The sequence below is a fragment of the Narcine bancroftii genome, chromosome 4 (genome assembly GCF_036971445.1).
Source record: "Narcine bancroftii isolate sNarBan1 chromosome 4, sNarBan1.hap1, whole genome shotgun sequence".
Taxonomy (NCBI): Eukaryota; Metazoa; Chordata; class Chondrichthyes; order Torpediniformes; family Narcinidae; genus Narcine; species Narcine bancroftii.
In genome coordinates, this window is record NC_091472.1 from 303,208,021 (window position 1) to 303,234,005 (window position 25,985).

General features: G+C 41.9%; 2 protein-coding genes across 5 annotated transcripts in view; one reads left to right on the forward strand and one right to left on the reverse strand.

Moving 5' to 3' along the window:
* Positions 1 to 24,888, reverse strand: part of ola1 (Obg-like ATPase 1) — a 270,802-nt gene extending 245,914 nt beyond the window's left edge. For 2 of the 4 annotated variants that reach the window (XM_069935753.1, XM_069935751.1), the window contains exons 1-2: positions 24,820 to 24,888; positions 23,217 to 23,300 (exon numbers count right to left, since the gene is read on the reverse strand). The gene's annotated coding sequence lies outside the window, so the exon portion shown is untranslated. The remainder of the gene's footprint in view (positions 1 to 23,216; positions 23,301 to 24,819) is intronic. The other 2 variants (XM_069935755.1, XM_069935756.1) reach the window with 2 other exon arrangements.
* sp9 (sp9 transcription factor) lies at positions 21,093 to 22,948 on the forward strand. The gene is made up of 2 exons (XM_069930537.1): positions 21,093 to 21,113; positions 21,287 to 22,948. The coding sequence occupies exons 1-2, from the start codon at positions 21,093 to 21,095 to the stop codon at positions 22,613 to 22,615; spliced, it is 1,350 nt and encodes a 449-aa protein (XP_069786638.1). The 3' UTR covers positions 22,616 to 22,948.
* Positions 24,889 to 25,985: the final 1,097 nt, after the last annotated feature.

Consider the following 25,985-nt stretch of genomic DNA (forward strand, 5'->3'; position numbering starts at 1 on the left):
TGTGAAGGGGAAGTCATGTTTAACGAACCTTGAGTTTTTCGAAGAGGTGACAAGAAAGGTGGATGAAGGTAGGCCAGTTGATGTAGTCTATCTGGATTTTAGCAAAGCTTTTGATAAGGTTCCACATGAAAGGTTAGTAAGGAAGGTTCAGTCACTAGGGATTAATAGAGAAATAGTAAGATGGTTCAGAGGTGGCTGGAGGATAGACAGCAGAATGTCATGGTGGACAAATGTCTGTCAGGATGGAATCCTGTGATGAGCGGTGTGCCTCAAGGATCGGTGCTAGGTCCCACTACATTTGCAGGGCATTCCATTCTGAGGTATTGGTGCCATGATACCATATAACAGTTTAAACAGGCCATCTCGGCCCTTCAAGTCCACTCAAACAACTCCATTAGATCCCCCCGCCTATTCTCCGCTCATAACGCTCCAACCCTCTCTTATCCCATGTATATATCCAGCCTCCTCTTAAATGAAAGAATAGTCAACTATTTCCTCTGGAAGATTATTCCATTCAGCCACCATTCTCTGAGTGAAGAAGCATCCTCTAATGTTTCTCCTAAAATTTTGCCCCCTTACACCCCTCAACTTGTGTCTTCTTGTTTCAACCTCCCCTGCTCTCAGGGGGAAGAGTTTACTTGCATCTAGTCTATCTATTCCCTTCATAATTTTAAACACCTCTATCAAATCCCCTCTCAACCGTCTACATTCCAATGAATAAAGTCCTAACCTCTTCAATCTTTCTCTGTACTCTAGGTATTTTAAGCCAGGCAACATCCTTGTAAATCTTCTCTGCACCCTCTCCACCTTACCTAGATCCTTCCTATAATTTGGAGACCAGAACTGAACACAATACTCCAACCCTGGCCTCACTAACGACTTAAACAGTCGCAGCATCACTTCCCAGCTCCTATACTCTAGGCTATGATTTATGAAGGCTAGCATACCAAATGCATTCTTAACCACCCTGTCAACATGGGAATCCACCTTCAAGGAATGCTGCACCATAGCTCCGAGATCTCTTTGTTCTTGTGCATTCCCCAATGTCCTCCCCTTTACTACATGTCCTATTTTGATTATTTTTACTGAAATGAAGCACCTCACACTTCTCTACATTAAATTCCATCTGCCATCTTTCAGCCCAACTCTCCAGACAAAGCAAATCCCTCTGTAATCCCTGAATACCTTCCTCGCTATCAACCACTCCCCCTATTTTCGTATCATTTGTGTATTTACTTACCCAGTTAACCACCCCATCATCCAAATCATTAATATCATTAAAACAAGAGGACACAAGTTGAGGGTAAGGGGGCAAAATTTTAGGAGAAACATTAGAGGATGATTCTTCACTCAGAGAGTGGTGTCTGAATGGAATAATCTTCTGGAGGAAATAGTTGACTATTCTTTCATTTAAGAGGAGGCTGGATATATACATGGGATAAGAGGGGGTTGGAGGGTTATGAGCGGAGAATAGGCAGGGGGATCTAATGGAGTTGTTTGAGTGGACTTGAAGGGCCGAGATGGCCTGTTTCCATGCCATAAACTGTTATATGGTATCATGGCCTAGTATGGGGGCACCAATACCTCAGAATGGAATGCCCTGCAAATGTAGTGGACAGTACATCACAGGCAATACTCTCCCCACCCTCAAGAAAATCTACATTAAACTCTGCCATTGGAGAGGAGCAACAATCATCAAGGATCCACACCACCCAGGACACGCTCTGTTCTCGCTGCTGCCATCAAAAAAGAGGTATAAGTGCCACAATTCATACCACCAGGTTCAGGAACCATCAGACTCCTGAACAAAAAACTAAATCAGACTCTCATTTAAGGATTCTTACTTTGAAAATTATTTGTTACTTAATATTTATTGTATAGTTTGCACTTCCATCTTGTTTACATATTTATACGTATTTTTTTTTTAAATTTTTTATTTTTCACACCATAAATCACATTAGCCATGATATACACTATTTCTTTTTCACACATATACAGTGACTTTTTCTCCCCCCCCCTCCTCCCAAGCCACCCCCCTACCCCCCCCTCTCATCCATTTTAGGTATACAATCTAGGTTGCATTAAGCCAGTCAGACAATGTTGTCATTCAACAAAAATACACCAGAAATTCTACTGAGTACATTCTTTTCTTTCCTTCTCCTTCCATCAACTTAGGTAATGTTTGTCCCCGGTAGGTTTTCGCTATTGTATTTAATGTAAGGCTCCTATACTTGTTCGAATATTTCAATATTATTTCTTAACCTATATGTTATTTTTTCTAATGGAATACATTTATTCATTTAAATTTAGTAGTTTCTTCCTTTTAATTTGGTTATGTATTCCATTAATATTTAAAGTCATGTAGTTCAGCGTAGCCCTTTTATATTTTGTTTATCTTCTCTTTCCGTTTTTCCATCATTACCTTTCCTCCTTTTCCATTTCTGTTTTCTTATTTTCAACTCTTTATAAGACAACATTCCTACAACATCCAACATTTTCCTTATTCTCCTATTTCTATCTTATTTATCCCCATTCTCCCCTTCCCCTCCTGAGTTGTCCTTTATCCCTTGTCGGACAACCACATCTCCCCTCTCCATTTGGATTTGCGAATCCACTCGCAAGCGTCAACTGATTTTGCAGTGACCGCTATTTCCCCTCACCCCGCCCCCCCCCAGAAAAGATTTCACTTTTCATATGTCACAAAGGTCACTCTTTTAATTCCCTCCTTATTCTCTCTATTCCATTACCTTCCCTTATTAATTCTTGTCTATACTATCCATATTTTCCTCTAAGTACAGATACATTCATGTATGCACATTGTCTCTATTCACTCTTATACCTCTTTACCCGCATACATATCAATCGTGATCATTTTTACTCTCATTACCCGTCTTCATCCCTCAGTCTATTTTTGTAATTGTTCTGCAAATTTTCGTGCTTCTTCTGGATCCGAGAATAGTCTGTTTTGTTGTCCTGGAATAAATATTTTCAATACCGCTGGATGCTTTAGTATAAATTTATACCCTTTCTTCCATAAAATCGCCTTTGCTGTATTGAACTCTTTTCTCTTCTTTAGGAGTTCAAAACTTATATCTGGATAAATGAAGATTTTTTGCCCTTTATACTCCAGTGGTTTGTTGCCCTCTCTTACTTTTTCCATTGTCTTCTCCAGTACCTTTTCTCTTGTAGTATATCTTAGGAATTTTACTACAATAGATCTTGGTTTTTGTTGTGGTTGTGGTTTAGAGGCCCATACTCTATGTGCCCTTTCTATTTCCATTTCTTGCTGTAGTTCTGGACATCCTAGGGTCTTAGGGATCCACTCTTTTATAAACTCCCTCATATTCTTGCCTTCTTCATCTTCCTTAAGGCCCACTATCTTTATGTTATTTCTTCTGTTATAATTTTCCATTGTATCTATTTTTTGAGCTAGTAGTTCTTGTGTCTCTTTAGTTTTTTTATTAGATTCCTCCAATTTCTTTTTTAAGTCCTCTACCTCCATTTCTGCTGCTACTGCCCACTCTTCCATCTTGTCCATTTTCTTTCCCATTTCTGTTAAGGTCATCTCTATTTTATTCATTTTCTCTTCTGTGTTGTTTATTCTTTTTCTTAAATCCTTAAATTCCTGTGTTTGCCATTCTTTAAATGACTCCATGTATCCTTTAATAAGAGAAAGTATATCCTTTATCTTGCCTTTCTTTTCTTCTTCTATTTCACTGTACTTCCTCTTCTTCTTCCTCTGGGTTGACCATCTGTTGTTTCTTTGGTGCCCTTTCCTCCTCTTCTTTCTTGTTTCTATTGTCTTCTGTGGTCTCTTCTTGCTGCAGGTGTTCTGCAGCTGTCGTTGCCGGCTGTGGAGATCGACACCCCAGCTGGTCCCCCCTCCCGTCGGTGTGTTTTTTTTCATTCGCATCGCGCATGCGCGATTCCTCGCGCATGCGCGGTTGCGCACTTTTACTCGGCTCAGCGAGCCATTTTTGTAGTCCATTATTTACCGACCTGAGGGAGCGGGTTTCTCTCTCCGCAGCGTGCCTCTTCGGACAGGTAAGGCCTTCACCTTTTTCCTCCTTTGTCTTCTCTTCCTCTCTTCTTACCGTTGCTTTCGATTTTTCTTTTTTTTGTTGCCATCTTCTTTCCACCTTTATACTCACTTTTCTGTAACTTTTATTTCTGTGCCTCTGTGTTTTCCTTTGTTTTTCCCGACTTTTCTGGAGAGGGCTGGAGTTCACCGTCCGGCCACTACTCCATCACGTGACTCCCCATACGTATTTTTTCTTGAGTGCTGTTTTTATCTCCACTACTAATAAATAGAAATTCTGCCTGTCCCACAGAAAAAAATAATCTCAGGAGGGTACGTGATGTCACTCATGTACTCTGACATTAAATATGAACTTTGACTTTTGCCTGTGATGCACTGGGCCATTTCCACCATCTTTTGCAGAACTTTCCGCTCAGGGGTATTGGTGCCCCATAATCTGACCATGATGCAGCTGGTCAGCACACTTTGCACGACACATCTGAGGGGGTAGATGTGCTGATGTAGTTTCTTCACAATGACATCCATGTGTTGGGTCCAGGAAAGATATTCCGAGATAGTGACTCCCAGGAATTTAAATCTGCTCACCCTCTCCACCTCTGGACCACTGGACTTCTAAATCATAATTAAATTTGTCTATAATATTAGCATCTTCTAGTCAGAGATTAATATAGGATGCAATCAATTTTGAGCTTGCAACAGTATGAATAAGCAGATTCTCTTTAAACAATTCAACAATCTATTATGCAGGTTAGTTAATGCCTAAAAATAATTAACTTCTGTTTATTCCCATTTCCAATATTCTCACCTGTAAAGTCACAATGCCAAATTTTCATACCTTCTCTTCCTGATTAGCTTTGCTATTTAACAGTCACGTCTCCAGAATGGAGGACCATTGCCTTCCCAAGATCGTGTTATATGGCGAGCTCTCCACTGGCCACCGTGACAGAGGTGCACCAAAGAAGAGGTACAAGGACTGCCTAAAGAAATCTCTTGGTGCCTGCCACATTGACCACCGCCAGTGGGCTGATAACGCCTCAAACCATGCATCTTGGCGCCTCACAGTTTGGCGGGCAGCAACCTCCTTTGAAGAAGACCGCAGAGCCCACCTCACTGACAAAAGGCAAAGGAGGAAAAACCCAACACCCAACCCCAACCCACCAATTTTCCCCTGCAGCCGCTTCAACCGTGTCTGCCTGTCCCGCATCGGACTTGTCAGCCACAAACGAGCCTGCAGCTGACATGGACTTTTACCCCCTCCATAAATCTTTGTCCGCAAAGCCAAGCCAAAGAGAAGATAGTAATTAAAATAAAACAGTTGAAGGCAAAGGAGGACTTCATTTTACTGTGAATGTACACACTAATGATAGACAATAGGAGTTCTTCTAGTTGTTTACTCCTTCCATTAATCATTTTCTCCCAGCTCACATCTCCACTTTGCTGTTCAGGTATCTTCTGCTTCCAGAGTAATGATGACAGCTATTTACATATTACTCTGTCAATTAAGTTCATTTTCATCTGACTGTACATCTACAACTCAACAATGTTTCTCTGTTCCATGGTGCACACACATACACACACAATACATAATAATCATATATATTGTTACGAGCCCAGAGGACCCCAAAACCCAGCAGCAATAGATATTCACCACGACAAATGGTTACTTAAACAAATGTTGCTTTTAATTATCTTTAAACATGAAAATACAATCAAACTTCATCTCCTTATTGACTGACTTAACCCCCTTCTAATTCTAAGCGCATGTGTATGTAATATGTGTGCAAGTTCAGAAAAGTTCTTTGGTTCACAGTCCAATCTCACTTCTCATTCCTCCAAGTTCACTGGTTGCAGGCAATTCTTGTACTGTGCACAGAATTTAACATTTATAAAGTTCACCTGGCTTTGATGATTGAAAGGTAAATGGTTACCACTCAGGAACCACTCTTGTCGGTTTTCAGAGAGAGATTTTTGGTACGATGGACACCCAGCCACTTCAGTGTCTTGTTGATGAAACCTACCCCTTCAGGGTTCTCCAGATGATAATCTCTTTCTTTCAGGTCACCACAGAGTTCCTTTTTGTTTCTCTCATTCCAAGTGAAATATTAGACAGCCAGTCCTCTCCTCTTGCATGAACCACAAGGGCTTTAACCAGGCCAACTTACAACTGGGCTTCCCAAAAGCTTGCCAGCTGCCATCAAACGGTGTGGCCATCACTTACCATCAGGCCCACTCCCACATCACTAGTGTCAAGCTTGACACATGATAGCGACTTAACCCACACCTGGCTGTGTCACTAGCATGCGTCAAGCATCAGTAGCGTCTAGTGATGCTTTATGCAATAAAAGCAATGCCCTCGTTTCCTATGTTAGAGGGGTGGTTTGAGCTAACGTTTGTTGGCAGGTATGTCCCAAAATTCAATAGCACCTCCCTCTCTGCTGAGCAAGTTTCTGAACCTTCCATGTGCCCCCCTCTAACACACTAATGCCCCCCCTAACATTCATTCTGGCACTGACTCTGTACTGTAAACAGTAGGGCACTGAGGAGTGCAGTAGAACAGAGGGATCTGGGAACTCGGTGCCCTCCACAAAGTTTGGGGCGAAGACACAATTTTTCTTTATTTGCCCCTGTGCTCCACAGTTTTAAATTTGTGATCAAACAATTCATGTGATTAAAGTCCACATTCTAGATTTTATTGAAGGGCAGTCCTGTACATTTTTGTTTGACCATGTAAAATTACAGAATTTTTATAAATAATCCCCTCAATTCAGGGTATCATATTTGGATCATAGCAATGGGATATATATTAAAGTAGTCATGTTTAGTACTTCATTGCATATTCCTTGCATGCCATGACTGCTTGAAGTCTGTGATTCACAGACATCACCAGATGTTGAGCATCTTCTCTGGTGATGCTCTGCCAGGCCTCTACTGCAACCATCTTCGGCTCCTGCTTGTTTTGGGGGACTTGTCCGCTTAAGTTTTCTCTTCAGTATATGGAAAGCGTGCTCAATTGGATTTAGACTGGGTGACTGACTTGGCCATTCAAGAATTTTCCAGTTTTATGCTTTGAAAAACTCCTTTGTTGCTTTAGCGGTATATTTGGGATCATTGTCTTACTGTTGGACGATGCACCATCCAATGAATTTGGAGGAATTTGCTCAGACTTAATAGGATCAGATGTTTCTATACACCTCAAAATCCACTATGCTACCACCATCATCAATTACATCATCATTGAAGTTAAGTGCACCAGTACCTGTGGCGGCCAGACATGCCCAGGCTACAACAGCCTCACCACCATGTTTCACAGATGAAGTGTATGCTTTGGATCTTGGGCAGTTCCTTTATGCTTCCAGGCTTTGGTCTTGCCATCATTCAGATTGTGGTGATACAACCACCAGCCTTCTGCAGGGGGTGATCTCTGTATCTGCAGGAAGACCACCTAAGGGGCTGACTCCACTTGGCTGGCTGTCAATCAGCCAACCTGAATAGACCACCCAAGGGGCTGACTCCACCCGGCCGGCTGTCAATTAGCTGAATATAGACCAGGCCCCTCCTGAGCCAGTCACCCAGGGAGCCACAAAGGCAATGAACTAGTGTTCAGATTTTTACTGGAATAAAGCCTGTTGTACAGTTTTGTGCTTGCCTGCTGCTACCCCAGCACACCACACTGATACAGGTTAATTTTGGACTCATCTGTCCACAGAACCTTTTTTCCAGAATTCTGCAGGGTCTTCTACATATTTCCTGGCAAACTGTAATCTGACCATCCTGTTTCTGGGGCTAGTGCTTTGCATCTTTCAGTGTGGCCTCTGTATTTCTGTTTGTGGAGTCTTCTGCGGACAGTCGTCATTGACCCATCCACACCTACCTCCTGAAGAGTGTTTCTGATCTGTCAGACAGGCACTTGGGGATTTTTCTTCATTGTGATGAGAATTATTCTGCCATCAGCAGTGGAGCTCTTCCTTGGCCTACCAGTCCCTTTGTGATTACTGAGCTCACCAGTACGCTCTTTCTTCTTAATGATGTTCCATACAGTTGATTTTAGTGATCCTAAGATTTGGGCAAAATGTCTCTTTCTGTTTTATTCTTGTTTTCGGTCTTATCAAGCATCTTTGACTTTCATTGGCATAACTCTGGTCCTCGATTTGAAAAATGGCAACGGTGATCAAAAGCTTAGAAGCAAGTTGAGTCTCTTTTACCTGCACCAATGATACAATTAAACATACCTGAGTAATCATAAACACCTAAATGTCCCAAAGATTATGGTGCCATGAAATGGGGGAAACTATGTATAAAAAGTGCTGTAATTTCTACATGGTCCAACCAAAATGTATACAAATAACCTTGAATAAAGTCTGGAATTACATTTTAATCATATGTGAATTGTTTGATTACAAATTTAAAACTGTGGAGAACAGGGACAAATAAAGGAAAAATGCGTCTGTCTCAAACATTATGGAGGGTACTGTAATTCCCTGAAAGTGGCATTATGAGTAGATAGGGGCATAAAGAGAGCTCTTGGCACATTGGACTTTTAAAATCAAAGTATGGTGCATAGGAGTTGGGATGCAATGAAGCAATTGTACGTAGGTGAAACCAAATTTAAAGTATTGTGTGCAAATTTGGTCACCCATTACCGAAAAGATAGCAATAAGATTGAAAGAGGGTCGAGGAAGATTTACTAGGATGTTACCAGGACTTCAGGATCTGAGTAACAGGTTAGGACTTTATTCCCTGGAGCGCAAAAGAATGAGGGGAGATTTGATGGAGGTAAACAAAATTATGATGGGTATAGACAGAGTAAATGCAAGTGGGCTTTTTCCACTGAGGTTAGGTGAGAGAAGAACTAGAGGGCATGGGTTAAGGGTGCAAGGAGAAACGTTTAAAGGGAACATTAAGGGGAACATCTTCATGCAGAGTGGTGAGATTGTGGAATGAACTGCCAGCTGAAGGGGTGACTGTGGGCTCAATTTTGACATTTAAGAAACATTTGGATGGGTACATGGATGGGAGAGGTTTGAAGGGTTGTGGTGGTGTTCAATGGATTATGGATCTAGCACCAGATCTAAATCTTAATAAGTTTGAACTCTACCCTTGGATTCCATGTAGAGTGAACAAGATTCACAATGCCTTGAAGCATTCTTCTTGCAGTAGTCTACTCTCAGAGGCTTTTGCAGATCCAAGCAGGCTTTTCAGAGTCAAGGGATTTTCCCCCCCCCCCCCTTAATAAATGCCCAACAGGAAATAAAACAATGAGCCCCAGGTGTAGTATAAGCAAACTGGTTATCAAGAAGAATTCTGACTGAAATCCATCAGCCTGTTGAAGCTGCACTTCAGTAGTCTGCAGAGATGTGGCGGTTCTCTTTGATATTCAAGTCAGGTTCCCTTGGCTCTACAGTTTCCAGCAGCAAAAGTTGAAGATGTATCTTTGAGATTAAGGGCTCTGTTTGAATAAGAAGAGAGGAGAAGCAGGAATGAAAAGGAAGTTGTACCACTCCTTTTTCATTACCTACATGTTCTCCTCATCGCTTAACCTTCCCTCCAGAAATTTACAAAAATGCAAATCAGTCCTGCAAACAGCCATGCTTTCTTACCTACCTCCCAACGTTTGGTATCAATCCAGTTCTTCCCATTCCTCATGCTAAAAGGCCATCTGACATTCATGAACAGAAAATTTTCTATACTAGACCAATAAATAATGTTTATATGAGTCAAATGAATTGAAACCTAATGAACATTATTTGGAATGCTCTCTACCATTCTTTCCCTACAGGCCCTAAACCGTGCAATTCCTGTAATTCCAGGAGAGATAACAGGCCAAGCTCCTGGAATCTTTTTTTTTCGTTTCTGAGATGTTCTTGCCTGGTACATTTCCAGTTTTACAGCCTATGTGAGTCCCACTGTAGATGGATCCACAATCAACAGTCAAGAGAGCTTTGAAGGTACTTGTGGCACACACAAAAGTGCTGGGGAATCTTAACAGGTCACGCAGCATACATAGGAAATAAAATTCCTACCCATCAACACTTCAGGCCTGAGCCCCTCATCGGGAATTTCTTGTTTATACCTTTTAATCAGATGGGGGAAAATGGATCAGGTGGAAGGACTTTAATCTGAGACCCTCCTTTCATGTCTGCATCACAATTGCCACATTCAAGGCAACCCTACACGCCACCTGGAAGCAAGTTACTAACCACTCTCTCTTGGTGGCATATTAGTAAAGTGCTGAATGCTACGATTAGGTTGTTGCCTATCCAATTAGACCATAAGGTAGAGGAGCAGAATTTAGCCATTCAGCCCATCAATTCTGCTCCGTCATTCATATCATGGCTGATGTACATTTCCTCTCAACTCCTAACCATAATGCTAACACTTCTCTCTATAATCTTTGGCATCTTTACTAATCATCAACATCCACTGTAAAAATACCCAATGATTTGACTTCCACAGCCATATGTGGCAATGAATTCTACAGATTACCACCGTCTGGCTGAAGAAATTTCTTCTCAACTCTGTTCTAATGGGAGTAAAAACACTATGTTGGAGAAACTCAGCGGGTAGAACTATGTCCTTATGTAACCGACATTTCCGGCTTGAGCCCTTCATCAAGGTATGGAAAAATGTCTGCAGGTCTCCAAATAAAAAAAAGTGGGGTGGGGAGTGGGGGGAGAAGAGGCATGGCCACAGTGGCAGGAGGTAATAGGTGAAGAGAGGGAGGGGACAGCAGCAAGCAAGGGGAGGAGGGATGGCTTGGAATAGAGGGGGAGGGGGGGGGAAGAAAGAGGAGAGCAGGTTAGCAGAAACCTGAAAAGTCAACATTAATGCCATCTGGCCGGAGAGTGACCAGACAGAAAATCAAGTGTTGTTCCTCTAATTTACAGGTGGATTTGGTGGGATAATACACAAGGCCATGGACAGACATGTGAATATGAAAGTGTGACGCAGAAATGAAATAGCTGGCTACCGGGACTGTGCTCTCTGGTCCCAGACTCCCCCACTACTGGAATAATCTTCTCCATGTCCACTCTATCCAGCCCTTTCATAATTCAGTAGGTTTCAATGAGATCCCCATCATCCTTTTAACCTCCAGTGAGTATGGGCCCAGAGACATCAAATGCTCCTCATGCATTAACCTTCCTGCAAACTTCTTCTGGACCTTCTCCAACATATCCCTCCTGGATACGGGGTCCAAAACTGCTCGCAAAACACCAAAGGTGGTCACTAATTCCTAATAAGCCTCAGCAATATACCTTTGCTTTATATTCTAATCCTTTCAAAACAAAGGCTGAGATTGCATTTGACTTTCTTACCATTGACTCATTCCTGCACTGAACTGCAAAATCCCTTTCGATCTCTGCTTTCTGAATTCTAATTTACCTCCCCATTTAAAAAAGTCTACAACTTTATTTCTTCTGCCAAAGTCCATTACCATACACTTGCTTTCACTGTATCCCACTTTTCCTGCCATCACTTTGCCCATTTTCCCAACTTTCTCTGTCCCTCTAGTGCTTCCTCAACACTATCCACTTACCTTCATAGCATCTGCTAACTTGGCCACAAAACCATCATTTGAATCATTAACATGAAAAGTAGTTGACCCAACACTGACCCCTGCAGAATCCCACTAGTCACTGGCAGCCAGCCAGAAAAGGTTGCCTTTATTCCCACTCTTTGCCTTCTTCCAGTCAGCCAATCATCTATCCATGTTTTACCCATGTTGTAATACCATGGACCCCTGTCTTGTTTGGCAATCTCACCTTATTTAGGGGGGGGGGGGGAGAAAAAAAAATCACACTTGTATTCATGGTATGCACCCCCTTTATGCATTGCATTGCATTAAGAGATACATTCCCTTTTTAAAAAAAAATCAACTGGGCCATCCATTTCCAACCCATCCATGAGTTGAAGTATATTCAAATATTGCCAATAATTCAAATTGATGCTCTATTTAGAATGATAGACTGATTATGAGATTGTCAGATTTCATGTTCCATGTGAGAAACCATTCTTCCCATGAATAAAAGCTAAAACTGCAAGACGTATGCCTCTCCTGCTTCATCAAATTCTTCTTGTCTCTCCAAACACATCCAGTGTAACTCCCTACCTCATGTTTCCCCTGCTGCTTTCCCAGAGTATTTGTCAAATATCCCTGTCATTCTATATCTCATTCATGCTTATGCATATTGCACCCTCCAGCACAGATTTTATAGTTTTCCCCCATCTGCACCATTTGTACTTGCTCATTTTTTATATCTCAGTCACCAACTGAAAATCTAATTATCTTTCCTACTGAAGTACGAGTATCTGAGCTGGTACATTCTCTTGGGAGGATTTTTCAGAAGTGAGAGATGTATTAGAACTGTTAATATAAGAAACTAAGATTTTTAGTGTCCACTGCATTATTTTCAGTTGTTGCTCACCTCAACTCCACAAGTGAGGGTTGAATACATGTGACTGCATGAGATATTACTTCATTACCAGGTATTTGTGAGGGCCCTACATTAACTTCCCATCTCCTATTTAAGATGGCATATCTTTGGAGCTACTATGAGCAGTGTGATGCTGGGATAACCTTCAGCTCTCTGTTTCTTTCTGATGTCACTGAGAGTAATGAGATGTGTTGGATAACAGATGGTAAATTCTCATTAATATTGACTAAGGGACAATGGGACAACATTGCATAAGACTGAGACTGAATGTTATCAGGATGGGAAAATAATGAATAGAAAACCAACTGTCTGGCATATAAAGTCAGGAAGAAGTCCTGAGAGGAGTTACTGCTTTTGCAAATATCACTCTGAGGACAGAATACTGATTATATTATGAATGGCTGGGAAAAGAAGGGTGAATATTTATAAAATGAGATAGAGAGAAGCCACATCTTGCACATTGTTGGATATTAATAGTGTGTTTGGAATGAATAACTGAAAAGAGTGGATGAAGAGGTAAAACATACATAACAAGACACAACTGATAGTAATTGAAAAAGAAATGCTGAACTCACCCTTTCTCCTTTTTGAGGTTAAAACTCTTAATATTGACCATTTCAGTCATCCTTGTCTATGCCTACTGAATACTTTCCCATCATACTCTTAAACACCTCCAGCAAGACATCAAAATGATGATAGGAAGTGCAACTTACCCTAAGAGATACATCCCCTTTTCAAAGGGACAAGGCCACTCATTTTCTGATCCTATGCACCATTCACTGAATATATTCAAATATTGCCAAGAATTCAAGTTGATGCCCTACTTAGAATGACAGAATATCTTGGATTTGTGGCAGCCAATCCACAGACGTATGTATGCGCCACTCACATATCTTCCCTTTCCATCTATCAGTGTTATCCTGTCAGCATATCTTTTTAATCCTTTTTCTCTCATGCACTCATCTAGTTTCCTTTTGAAAGCATCTGAGCTATTTTCTCAGGAGCTTCTTATGGCTGCAAATTCAAGTCTAGAAACTCTGAGTAGAAAAGTGTTGATATTTGTTGAATTAGATCAGTGGTTTTCAAACTGCCCCTCTAGACCATTGCTCTGGACCCAAATGTTACGGAAATAGTTTGCTTGAGAAAAATTGTCATGGGCTCATTTTAGAGTTATGAAACCATTCATATAATGAGTTAATTAGGGATGATTAGAACAGTGGTTTTCAAACTTTCTTTCCACTCACATACCACCTTAAGCAATCCCTTACTAATCACAAAGCACTTATGCCATAGGGATTGCTTAAGGTGAAATGAGAGTTCGGGGTGGGGGGGGGGAGGAGTTTGAAAAAAATTGAATTAAATACTTTAATATATTGATTTTAAGGCTATTAATTTTGGATTCTCCCCAAGATGGAATACGGTTTCTGATCTTGTGCATTAAGTGTTATGACTGACCTGTGCAGGAATGGGATAATGTGAAAGAAGGTAACTAGGTTAACAGGGAACCAATATTTTCACTGTGCTGTGCAGTTTTAACATTGCATCTTGCAACCATTTTCCAGCTGGTTTTTCAACCAAAGGAGAATTAATTTAACAATACCGACCTTCTTACGGGTAAGCAATTCGATGGAAGAGACCACAATTTAGGAACAGAATCAGAGAACAGACTCAGGCTGGTAGAAGGAGGAAAGTATAGATCTTGAGGAGTGGTTGACGACTTTGGGAAGGTACAATACTCGGAAGAGTCAACTAATCTTAGTGGAGAGAATAGGTGGTCTGATCCATCCCAAGGGGATGACACCAAGAGATACATAATCCCAGATCCTGATCAAGTGCTAATCCAGACAGAAATTGTGGTTGTCTGGAAAGACAGGAATGAAGGCCACCTGTTAGACTTGATGATATGGCCTGATCAAGGTCAAGAAAACACTCCATATCTCTCAAGAAATGCAGGAATACCACTTAATTATTCAGAAATGCAGTCCTTGTCTCTCTTTAGCTGCCATAATTCTAAATGTTATGTAAACCAGGCAAGTCAGGTTAAATATGAAGGAATGTTTAAACTCAAGGCAAGCTTCATGATAATAAATGTTCAACCATCCCTCCCCAAAGAGGGAGAGAGGTGGTAGCTTGCCTTCCACTCTGGCTCTTAAAATTGACAGTGGGTAAATTGGAATAGGGTTTGAGATTTTTTTTTAGTTTTTAAAATCTGACCTACCCCCTAGCCTTGTAAGTGATCAACTCACACTTTTGTTAAAGGTAATTTAACAATTAATTGGCTATTTGTACAGTTTTGCATTGTTCCTTGGTATACTCAATACTCAATGATACTCCATCCTTGGGTATCATTTACACATTTTTATATGATACTTAAATATAAATCCAAATGTATATGATTATAACAATTGTCCCTTCAGTACCCTACTTTCTTCAGTCGAACTAATTGCTCTGTACCACTCAAACCTTTATTTTTTCTTCTCTATTCAACTATTTGTCTATTGTCTGTGCATTCACTTTATCATATTCTGAGAGCAGGTTAACATCAAAACTCAGAACTCTTGCCCTCAAAAATGAAAAGTAATTTTTAATCAGAGACATATCCCCAGCTATTCTGACACCGAGGTTGAATTTTACAAGCCACGTAGATATCTCCTGGTTTCCAGAAAATATCTCAGCAGAGAAAGACTTGGAAACATCCACAACTTATAATCACACAGCACAATACAGACTATCGGAACTCTGTAGAAATGAATGCTTTACAGTTTTATTACACTTCTCATAATTTTGAGCTAATCAAAGTTCAAATTTATTGTCAGAGTACATACATGACATCACATACACCCCTGAGATTCTTTTGCCTGCAGTTCAGGCAGAATTTCTACTTATCCATAGTGTAAAAAACTGGACTCAAGAAAAGTGATGTATCCAACAGAGAAAAGTGAACAAAAAATGTCAACTGACTGCAATACAGAAAAAAAATCAGTACTAAATAATGTGCAAAGTGAGAGTTCTTAAATGAATCTCTGAGTTTCTGGTTTAGGAGTCTGATGGTAGAGGGGTAGCAACTGTTCCTGAACCTGATAGCACGAGTCTTGTGCCACCTCTACCACTTCCCTGACGGCAGCAATGAGAACAGAGCATATCCTGGGAGGTGTGGATCCTCGATGATTGTTGCTGCTCTCGGATGCCAGCATTCCATAGCGATTTTCTCGCTGGCGGGGGAGGGTTCTGCTTGTGATGTACTCAGTGGCGTCCACTACCATTTTGAAGGCATTCCGCTCAGAGATGCCCCCTACATCTGGCCAGCACACTTTCCACGACACATCTGCAGAAATGTGCCAAGGTTTCTGACCTCCACAAACTCCTGAGGAAGTCGAGGTGCGGGACAAGGTCCACATGCGCACTTTTTCAGATTTATTTTAAGATTTAAATTAGTTGCACTGTTTATAAATGATGTTGCAAATCAAACTCATTCTGTGGGGGCCAGAAAGAATTTTTTATAATAAATATGATAATAACATCTTTCTTTTTGTTAAGTCTAATATTCTAAGACTGACTATAAAAGCACAGCCGAATAACTTTTGCAAAAGCTATAAAAAAAATGACCGAAAACATCAATGAAAAGACTGACCCTTTTGTCAGCCATTCTGAAGCTTGCTGATTAATTAATAAGAATATTAGCACCAAATTAAAAAAGATGCAAGAAAAAACACGAGCTAAGAAAATCCATCTTCTTAAATTAAATGTGGCAAATGTGGCCTGTTAGAAAGGGAAATCCGGAGAAGTTACTTCCTCACACTGCACATTGAATTGATTTCAGAATAACGTGATGTCTTCAGGTGACACTTCCAGCTTGTTGAAATAACGAATGTTAAGACATTAAAAGTATAATAACGCTTCATTAGTGAACGTCAAATGGAACTGCAAGTGTTTTTCCGTGATGGGCATTAAGACTTCAACTGTCCGATTGTATTTTTAAACACTTATTATTCGAATTGCATCATTTTGAGAACCACACAAAGGACTTCTAATAGCGCCAGATAATTGAGGTCCGGAAGCTCTTCTAAGAATTGGCTTGCTTTGACTAAAACCTGTCATGCTGTGCTCTTTCCTAAACGAAAAGATCACGACCGTAGCCAAGGTTGATGAACACTTGTAGGAACTCACCCAGATACCTTAGGGGAAAATGGAAAGCCGCCACGTCATGAGGTGCAATAAGACAATGAGTGGGAAATAAACCTGGAAGCGCGGTGGAGCTCCTCAGTGTTTGGGGCTCAGACAACGAGGCCTGGACGAGTGGACTGAAGCTTCTTTGTGCAATAAGCTCATCGCAGATCCCTGTTAGGCGAATCTTAGTGTCAAATCCCAAACACGCACAGTTCGTTTTCGGGGGGAGGAGGGGGGTTGGTACCTTTGAAAGGTGGAATAGAATTGAAAACCAGTGGAAAAGTCGGCGCTCCTGTCCAATCCGTTGGAGGTAACGTTTCTAACGTTAGGATTCAGAGATTCAGATGCATCTGTTGCCCAGATTTCGGATATGGCTTTTGCCTGGACTCGGAGATCGTTCACTTCCAGCCTTCAGAGGAAATTCAGTCAAAACCACCCCGCGCAGATAGATCATCGGGCCTTGGTGCCGACTTCAGTGCGACTCGGCTTCTCGCCCCAAGGTGAGTTCATGCGCCTGGACCGTGTTTGTGGCTGCGCGTATTGCCCGGAGCCCGAGAAGAGGCGGCGGCGCGACCCGTGGACACCAGGCGGACCAGGAACAAAAACCAACTCTGGAGAAAAACGACTTTGAAGAAATCGACCTATTCATTTTCTTCCACCTTACCTTAACCTCACACATGGCGGCTACAAGACGGAAAGGTTGACATTTCTTCGGCAATCCCGAAATAACATCTCACCCGTTCTATTGAATTCCCCGTCTCTTCCTCCTGGTTTATGACCGGCACCGACCGTTAAATCACATCCCCAGTGAGGCCGGGACCGCCACAGATCCAAACACGAGGTCCAGCCACAAAATAAAACTGCTCGGGGTGGTCTTGACACTTCGGCCAACAGTTGCGAGCCCGAATAAATATTTATAAATGTTGTTTGTTTATACTTTCAACAACACGTGATGGTGGAAGACTTGATCGAGTGGGTCGGTCGTTACTCTGGGGCCACTTCAGATCAGAATATTGCGACTCATTTGCAATAATTTGCCTGATCACCACCGTGTTTTGCCAAGCGTTGACAGCGTCACTTACTGATCAGCTGATGAATGAATGAGGGCGATCTGTGCATAATCACTCGAATTCAAACCCTGCATCCCAGATGGAGCCTTCATCTTCGGCAACCTGCCACTTCTCACTGCTTTCGCCTTTCGGAGTCTTTCGCGAGAGGCCCGGGGGTTTTCCCAAAACGTGGGTGAATCAAACTTCCATTCACAGGGACAAGATAACAAAGCAGACTCAATCACATGTATCTGTTCTTTGTCCGCAGTGTACTTCAACGGTATTTTCTTATTGATGTCTGTAATGATTCCACGGTATTTTAAGCCGATCATTAAAAACTAAGAATTCCCTTGATGTGATCCAATTTTAATTGGATTTGAAGATCAATGAAGTATTGTTTGAAACAAAAGATAACTCATAAAATACTGGGCACCCCATAAAACGGGGTTATTGATAACAGAAATAATATTCTGCAGTGAGAATTTTGAAACTCCCTCTGTGCCGATTTTATTTTTAAATCGCATTTCTGCTTGAATTTTAGACTCCGTTATCGTTAACTTTGACCAACAAGGAACAAATTGAATCGAGGAGTTGACCTGGGCAAGGCCAATCAACAACAAATTATGTTTGCTTAATTACACCTGAAGATTGCAAAAGTGAAAATAAAGGTTTTAACCAACTTGAAGCGATGAAGGTGTGGGAACTTGTCTTGCAATAGAAATGTGTTTTGATGGCGGCTTGTCTCAACATGGAGACAACAACGTCTGTGCTTATCATTTCAGACCCAAATGTCTGAGAGCGTTTTCCCCGAACCTAGTAGAATTGAGATGGTCAAGAATGGAAGAAATGTTTCTTCAAACTAAAATTGGCAAAACCTATGTCGAATTGAATTAATTTGACGTTACATTCTTAAAGTTACAAATCGCTACTTTTTTAAAAATCATTAAGTACAAATGGGCTATTAAAGGTATCGGAAAAAAAATACTGTAAACATGGCGAGGGGTTAAAAGCTTCCAACTATACTCAAGTATATAGTGTCCAATTGATGTCAAAGTGAAATCATTTTCTCCTCACCAGACTACTTGAAACGTTCAACAGTCGTTAAAATAAACTTTAAATCTGATTTTCCACGAGCAGAATGAGAAACGTGATCAAGAAAAGCATTTATGGAACTGAATTTCCTTTGTGACAAAGTAACTGGTTGCATTTCTATTCAATTTGTTTATGCAGAAGCCAGGTTTAATAGTACTAATTGCCGTCTCCTCAAATTGGGATGATTATTATGGGCAGCAATTTTCGAAATTTGTGCAGAGAGTCGAAGAAAATGGTTGAGCTTCAGTACCTTATCAAGACTGTGGTATTTGGGCACATTAAAGGTTTTCGATAAATTGCACGTCTGCTGACTGGCAGCATTCAAACCCCGTAATAGTATTATTTGGGCCGTTTTGAATAATGTAAAGCAGTTACTGAAAGCATCTCTCCTCCTGAAATTGCTTTAACTTTTAAAAAGGATGATGAGTCCTAAGCGATTACACTCACTCGGCACCAGGCCTTTGTTAGATTGTCATTACCTCTAAATGTTTTAACCGTTTGCAAAACTAACTCGCATAATTGCACGATTCTCCATTTCAAGCCACGTTCTGCTCATGGTTCTTAAAAGTTCTAAATTCTCCCTCCTCGCGGATTAATGTTTCAAAATGCTCACCGACTCGAAGTTTTTTTTCAGGTTCTATTAGCAATCTGAATTATTTCACTCCCAGATGACTGTTAAAACCAATGTTTATAAAACGAAGGCCTCTCAATTAATCCACGGGGTACACATACTGAGAAGTCTTTTAACTGACGATGTTTGTCGAGATTTAAGAACCCAGATCTTTACACCCCTTGACCACTTGTTCAAACAAAATGAATAAGAACAAAACGATTCTTCACAAATTCGCTTGTTACACCGTCAATCAGCCTCCTTCGACACACAAAAAATGCCTTTCTCCTTCCCTCCCTCCCTCTCCTGCCCCTGGGCCGGGTGGAAACGCCTCAGTGACATCTTGTAATCACGGCTGTCGGTAAAACCCAGCAGACATTGCAGAAATAAACAGACTGACCACCTTGAAACACAGTCCACAGCCATATTCACCTGCTCCAATAAGGGCAAGTCTAAACAGCTTCGCTCTTGCTCTCAGCAGATCAAACAAGAACCAGAACCACAGCGTCATTTTGATGAAGATCTCAGCCCCCAAGGATAAGCTTTAGTTCGTTTCAGGCTTGAGACCAACGTGCGGTTACTAATTCAGATCTGCCATTCGCACTCTGGATCTTGACACAAGTTTAACTCTCTAATACTCATCTCCAGTTCTTCTTCCGCTATTTTTACTTACACAAACAATTGAGTTGAGCCTCTGTGCAGTCGGCATGCATTTTTTAACGCTCTTTTCACTTTGCAAAACCAATCGGAATTGCATGCACGTGAAACATTTACATCGAAGCCAAGGATATAATTTGGCCGTTTATGTACACGTCCATTAAGTCTTTCGACATAGTTTAGTCGGAGTTGAAATTATTCTTCCACACCTCTCCCCCTCTTCCTCCCCCCACACAGAAAAAAATGGAACAACAAAATCGCAACCTGACAGATTAATAACCGTGGCAAAGTAAATGCAAATAGCCACAAGTCGAGAGTAACATCTGATCCATTAAAAAAAAATGATTTTAATTCTCGAAGTAGGTTTCAGTAAATGCTCTGGAATGGCATTCAGAAATCATCGGATAAATTAGCACAGAGAATCTTAAATAAGATGTTCGCAACCACAAGAGAGTGCGGGGAATGCCACAATCCTGATCCCCACCAGAGGTTTCACCCCCCAAATTGCATCAATGCCACGTTTGTGTTTCGGTCAAGATACTATTTCAATTGGAAAGCAAACAAGTTTGGAGGCCCTCCTTCAACTGATGAAGGGCCCATTTTCTCTCCACCCCTTTGAAAATGTTCGGCATACTAAAACATTTCGTAATACTCGAGGCTCGTAATATCTGGCAATGGATCAAACTGGCTGCTGAATGACCGTGTACTGTCTAAGCGAACTTGAATGTACTATTTACATCAACGTGGAGAGCACTGAGAAGCTGCAACGGGTGATTGACGCGTGCTGCCCAGTTCCAGATCCCGTGATTGGCTGTGACCTTCTTTCGCGGTGTGCCGGGCACTCTGAGTGGCTGACTATTCGCCCTGTCCGTGTAATGAAATGTTTGATTGGCTAAGAGGTCCACAGCGGTACTTCAAAGGGTGCGCTCACTACAATTAGGTCGAGTAGTCCGGAGAACAAGGCAGTAAGTCGACATCATCCTCAACTGTGACCGTTGAGTTCCCTTGAATTTTAAGACATTGCACAGCAAAAGAAAGAAACGGTCATGGCAACTTCGATACTTGGGGTAAGTTGCGAAAACTTAATGGTAAATAAGCTTCTTCGGATATGTCGTAATAGTTTGCGGACAGTTAGACGTTGCAGTGATTGATTTTAAAGAAGCGGAAAATACAGAAACTTTGGAGATAGTTTTTCAATGATTGTATTTGGTGTTTTTTGTTTCCATTTTCGACCCACCAGGAAGAACCCAGATTTGGAACCACTCCGTTGGCAATGCTGGCCGCAACTTGTAACAAGATTGGCAACACAAGCCCATTGACCACTCTGCCAGAATCCAGTGCATTTGGGAAAGGCGGATTTCACCCGTGGAAACGTTCTGTCTCCAATTGTAATTTGGGATCAGGCCTGACAGGATTCAGCGTGGCCAACAGTCGAGCTTCAGGCGGTATCAGCAACAGTTTTTCCGTGAGCAACGGCTCCGGGAACAGCGCCTTCTGTTTAGCTTCCACTTCTCCGACGTCTTCTGCATTTAGCACCGAATACAATCTGTTCTCCAATTCCGTCTCCGCGAGTGTCAACCCGCAAGACACGGGGCAATCGGCTTTCATCTCCAAAGTCCATTCTTCCGCTGACACTCTCCAGGGAATGTACCCGAGGGTCGGGATGGCTCATCCATATGAATCGTGGTACAAGTCCGGGTTCCATCCGAGCCTTTCTGGCGAAGTTGGCAGCGGGGCTTCCACCTGGTGGGACGCGCACACGAACCCCAGCTGGCTGGAAGTTCAGAACCCGAATGGGGGACTCCAGCCCGCCCTGCACTCCGGGACAGCCCAGGCTTCCCTGCACACCCAGCTTAGCACTTACAACGCAGACTTCTCCACTCTGAGCCATTCCGCCTTCAGTTCCACCGGACTCGGTTCCACCGCTTCTCACCTGTTGTCCACTGGCCAACACCTCCTCGCCCAAGATGGCTTCAAGCCTATGATTCCATCTTATACGGATTCCACCTCGGCTGGAATCACGGCGAACTCCATGATTTCCGGTCCGTCTGCACTGGGGAGCTCAGCCAGGTCCTCCCGACGATATTCCGGCAGAGCAACCTGCGATTGCCCCAACTGCCAGGAGGCCGAGCGCCTTGGACCTGCAGGAGCCAGCCTTCGGAGGAAGGGCTTGCACAGCTGTCACATTCCAGGCTGCGGGAAAGTCTACGGCAAGACGTCTCACCTCAAGGCACACTTACGGTGGCACACCGGTGAGAGACCTTTCGTATGTAACTGGTTGTTCTGCGGCAAACGCTTCACGCGATCGGACGAGTTGCAGAGACATTTGAGAACCCACACGGGAGAGAAGCGCTTCGCCTGTCCGGTCTGCAACAAACGCTTTATGAGAAGCGACCACCTAAGTAAACACATCAAAACACACAGCGGCGGCGGCAAAAAGGGCAGCGACAGTGACACCGACACCAGCAACTTGGAGACCCCCAGATCAGAATCGCCAGATATCCCAATGGAGGCTATACACTCCAATAGAGCGATCAAGGCAGCCCCCCCGGTACAAAATGATTCCTAAATCTAAACCCTGCCATGGGAAATTATTAAAGCGTGTCCAAAATGACTCTAAAGTACCTGGAGTTCTAAGCCCTGTGCTCTGACCGAAGCTTCATCTTAGAAGGAGGTGAGCAAATGTGCATCAAATGCTTGGGACTTATTTCTCTATGTATAAGATTGTTTAACATTCTATGTACAGAAAAAAAGTTCAAAATGTCCTGTGTTTTCTCTTTTTTTTCTTGTAAGTGTTCCATAAAACTATTTTGTGACCGGGTCGCACTTGAAACTGGGAAATATATGATATTGATGCACTTTGTGAAAGTCGATATGTAATAAATTACATATTAATCAGCTCGTCCACATACTATATGAATAGCAAATCTGCGCCGCCTAAAGTATTATATGCATCTATCTGTATAAATAAATTGTGCAAGTAAAAAACTTGGGACATTTCTTTGTTACCTTTTTTTTAGCCCCAAATATTAACAGGGTATCTGCTAAACTCAATCGAACGCACTTGATATCAACAGATCAAATGGTTTTCAAACATGAAGAAATTCCAATTGCTTATTCAGCTATAGATTTAGACAATTGCAGAATAGTTTCTTTGCGTATACTATTACCTGTTTTTATAAGTCGTTTGAATGAACATGTTTGACGTCCAAAGCGATTACAATGCTGTTAGGATGGGGGTTCAGCCGAGTTCTCTGTGGAATAGAACAGTTAATACCCCGTAGCAAACATTTCATGCCTTAATGGAAAGCATGTTAAATGTTAGTAATTTTGACTTGGAATACATAGCAGCCCCCAGTGCCTTGTACTCCGATTAGAGATTCATGTCTTATCAAATATCCAATTAATCTCTTAGACATCATTTGTTCCCTTGAACTTTGTCCGAGTAAAACTCTTGAGACTTCTCGCGACAAAGCGTCACTGAAGATCAATTTTAATTTTTCAAATTAACTGGACATATTTGCATGTCAAACGAATTTAAAAAAACTATTTCAAGATAAAATGTGAGCGTTGGTGGGGGGGGGGGGGGTAATGGGGCCCTCGATTTGATAACCTTGCTTTTTTTATGTTATGAAGGCAACTGTTTCATTGCTTTTCAGACGCAGTAAATGTATGCTAATGTTGAATTTGAAATGCTTATGTTCCCAGTCAAATGGCCCTTAAACGTTATTTGAATATCACTGGCTTGGGTATTGAAAAGGTTGAAGGATGCTCTCGGACTTCTTTGTGATTACTCACTGCAGCGTCTGAAGCAAATGAAACCAAACGAATAATTAGAGAGCTCAGACTCGGGCATGGGAACACGTTTGGGACCGGGATCTCATTTACCCAGGTTCTTTCAAACTCTATACAGTTAAATTGACCAGAAGGTAATTATCGGAAAGAAAATAGTTTTAATTATCTTTTGTTCTCAAACGCGCGCATCACAACTGCAAATCTGCGGAGATCCCCCCCCCCCCCAATAGTTTGAAGGATCCGTCCCATGATCTTCTCTCAAAATTCTGAGGTTTGCCTAATATTAAACACACAAGCAGGCGCCATAAACATTAGGGTGATTATCTGCAACATGAGAATCGGCCTCCACAATCAAAGTCAAGGTTTATCAGCAGACTTGTCAATAGACGGGTTTGTCCGTGCAAAAGTCACGAAATTGAAATAACAAGTTCTGCTCCAGATCATTGTGCGTGCGCGAGTTTGCAGGGGAAGGTGGGCTGGTGTCTGCACACCAGGAACGCTTGTTTGCTGGTGCTTTTTTCTGCTATGCGTTCTCAGTGAGCGCTGGGCAGAAGTCAGCATTGTTTTCCAGACCGAACCAAAGAAGATCAAAGCAAACCTTACTGGTCCGCTTCACGACAGGCCACAGGGTTACAATGACCAGCTGAATGATCAAGGAGCAGTTTGGATTGCTTTTGCCCCTCGCAGGTCAAACGGTTGTCCATCATTTGAAACTCCCCGAATGAGAAATGATGGTTAGACAACTCAAGAAATCTACGGGGCTGGAAAGACTGTAACAATATATACACGAGACGTCACGCAAGTCGTCGGCTAACTTCAATAATTAATTTTCAGATAGGTAACCTACAACGATTACCGAATTGGCTAAGTGAAGTCTTGAGTTGTCAGACATAGATCATAAAAGTTAGACGCGGGAAAAATATAGGATACATTGAGAAGAACGCGGTAAAACAAAACACTATAATATGTAAAATTCACCCCCTAAAATAGTCGAATCGTTGTATAATTCAGCTGTCACCCAAGTTGTTTTAATTCAATGAAAACCGTTCCCCAGTTTAACAGAACAATGCGAATGCGCACGTGATGTGGAATGTGCTTTCCCAAAAAAGCGCGATGTTAAAATTGTTTAAAAACTTGCCACTGTTCACAAACTTCGAATATTCCGTTTTTAAAGAATTTTGGAGATCAATATTCAAATGGCCATCAGATGTGTGTGAGAGGAAATGGGAAATAGGCCACTCCACTCCCTCCTCGGGACTCAAATCGTTGAACCAGCTGGCGAGGACACGGAATTTTCACTTTATATGATCATTCCCAATAACGATCAAAACTCAAAGATTTGTAGCTATTTCACCAATTAAAGATGGAAAGACAATCTTGGCCGGATAAAGGAACAATTGTGTCCACCGACGCGAAAGAATTAACAAAATGCAGGAAACTTCAGTTTTTGTCCTAGTAAACGCTTCAAATTAGATTTTCGGGAACGGTTTCGAGTATTTGTGAATTATGTGGAGGAAACAAATAGGAAGAGTTTTCGAGAAACAAGCATTTGTGAGCCTAAAACGGAGCATCGCAGAACATTAAATAATAATAGTTGGGCAGACTGCATGACGCCAGCTTGGTAGGGCCACAATTATTATAAACTGCTCTTAAACCTAATTGGAATCTCTATTGAGAGGCGGCTCCATTTATTTTTTTTGCGTGGAAGAGCATTTTTCTTTAAACTGTTCCTTTTGCAGCTATCATTTGACGGAGAAAAAATGTCCAATTGATTTTGTGCATGAAGTTCCTCCGAACAAAAATTTCTGGAGACAAGCCACTCAGCGCAAGGATAGAGGCTTGTCACTTCAGCGAGTTGGGTGGGATTCATGAAACGGAAAAGGGTGAAAGGACAGTTTCCCCAACTTTCTAACAGCAACGTCAAAAGGCAGTGATGTCCACAAAGTGTAACTGTTCTGCTAACCTTCTTCTAACATTTAGCGAAGATTCCTGCTTTTCGTTTCTTCACGGTCTCCTTTTTCGAAGTCACGACCTCACAGCGACATCTACCGTCGCCTCTCCCAGTGCCCCTTCCCAAAGACCATCTACCGTCGCCTCTCCCAGTGCCCCTTCCCAAAGACCATCTACCGTCGCCTCTCCCAGTG